This window comes from Tetrahymena thermophila (genome assembly GCF_000189635.1).
Source record: "Tetrahymena thermophila SB210 genomic scaffold scf_8255408, whole genome shotgun sequence".
NCBI classification, from domain to species: Eukaryota; Ciliophora; class Oligohymenophorea; order Hymenostomatida; family Tetrahymenidae; genus Tetrahymena; species Tetrahymena thermophila.
Window position 1 is genome coordinate 1 of NW_002476887.1, and position 1,078 is coordinate 1,078.

The following is a 1,078-nucleotide window of genomic DNA, read 5'->3' on the forward strand; positions in this document are numbered from 1 at the left end:
TATGTTATTTATTTATTGATAACTAAAAAAAGCTTGAATTATTTTATATATTATGATTTTAATTTCAAAACAAATTTAAATAGTTAATAAATTGATTTACTTTATTTGAAAAGCGACAATAAAATTGGTGATAAAGGAGCATAAAATATTGGATTAGGTTTGAGTAACTGCACTCAACTTACAAATTTAAAATTTGACATAAGGTTAATTTATTTCGTTTATAACTTTTAATAAAATTATGTCAAAGCATTTTATTCAAACTCAATTAAAAAAACTTTTAATTTATAAAATGTCTTAAATTTTAATTAAACGTGATTGCATTTATAAAAGTTCAAATTAAATTGGGGATGATGGAGCTTCTACTATTTGTACAGCACTTGATAACTGCAAATTCCTAACTAGTCTTGAGCTTATAATTGAGTAAAATTATATTATATTTATTTATTGATAACTAAAAATAGCTTGAATTATTTGATTTAAATTTCAAAACAAATTTAAATAGATAATAAATTGATTTATTTTATTTGAAAAGCGGCAATAAAATAGGTTATAAAGGAGCATAAAATATTGGGTTAGGTTTGAGTAACTACACTCAACTAACAAATTTAGTTTTTAGATCAGAGTAAATTTGATTTATTATTTTTGAAAAAAAAATGATGTTAAAGCTTTTAAGATGTTATTTAAAATATCTTTATTTTATAAGTAATAATGAGAAGTTTCTAGAATCCAGAGAAATTATCAACTGTAAAAATATAAAGTTATTGAAATTAAATATCAAGTAATTACTTTTTATTGTTTAAAATAAGTTAATTTTAAATAAAATTTTTTATTTATTTGAAAAATAAATTTAAATTAATTAAAAGTAAATTGTCTGAATAAAGAAAAAGAGAAATCAAAAGATTAGCTTAAAAAATAAAAAGATTAGTAAAATTAAATATAGATTGAATTTACTAAAATTAATAATTAAATATTTATTTATTTACTAACAGTACATAAAAAAAATTGAAATTAAAAATTGTAAAATCAATATAATAAAGTTTCAAATTATTTGTATTTTTCGAAATTAATTATTTCATCT

At 17.7% G+C, this 1,078-nt stretch overlaps 1 protein-coding gene across 1 annotated transcript; it reads left to right on the forward strand. All coding sequences in view use genetic code 6, as the record gives it.

Moving 5' to 3' along the window:
- Window positions 1-113: 113 nt before the first annotated feature.
- TTHERM_02476160 (translation initiation factor eIF-5A family protein) lies at window positions 114-632 on the forward strand (the record flags this gene model as incomplete). Its single annotated transcript, XM_001028364.4, has 3 exons — window positions 114-203; window positions 331-420; window positions 533-632. Coding segments are annotated over 3 exons (280 nt in total), but the record flags the coding sequence as incomplete, so codon positions are not given.
- Window positions 633-1,078: the final 446 nt, after the last annotated feature.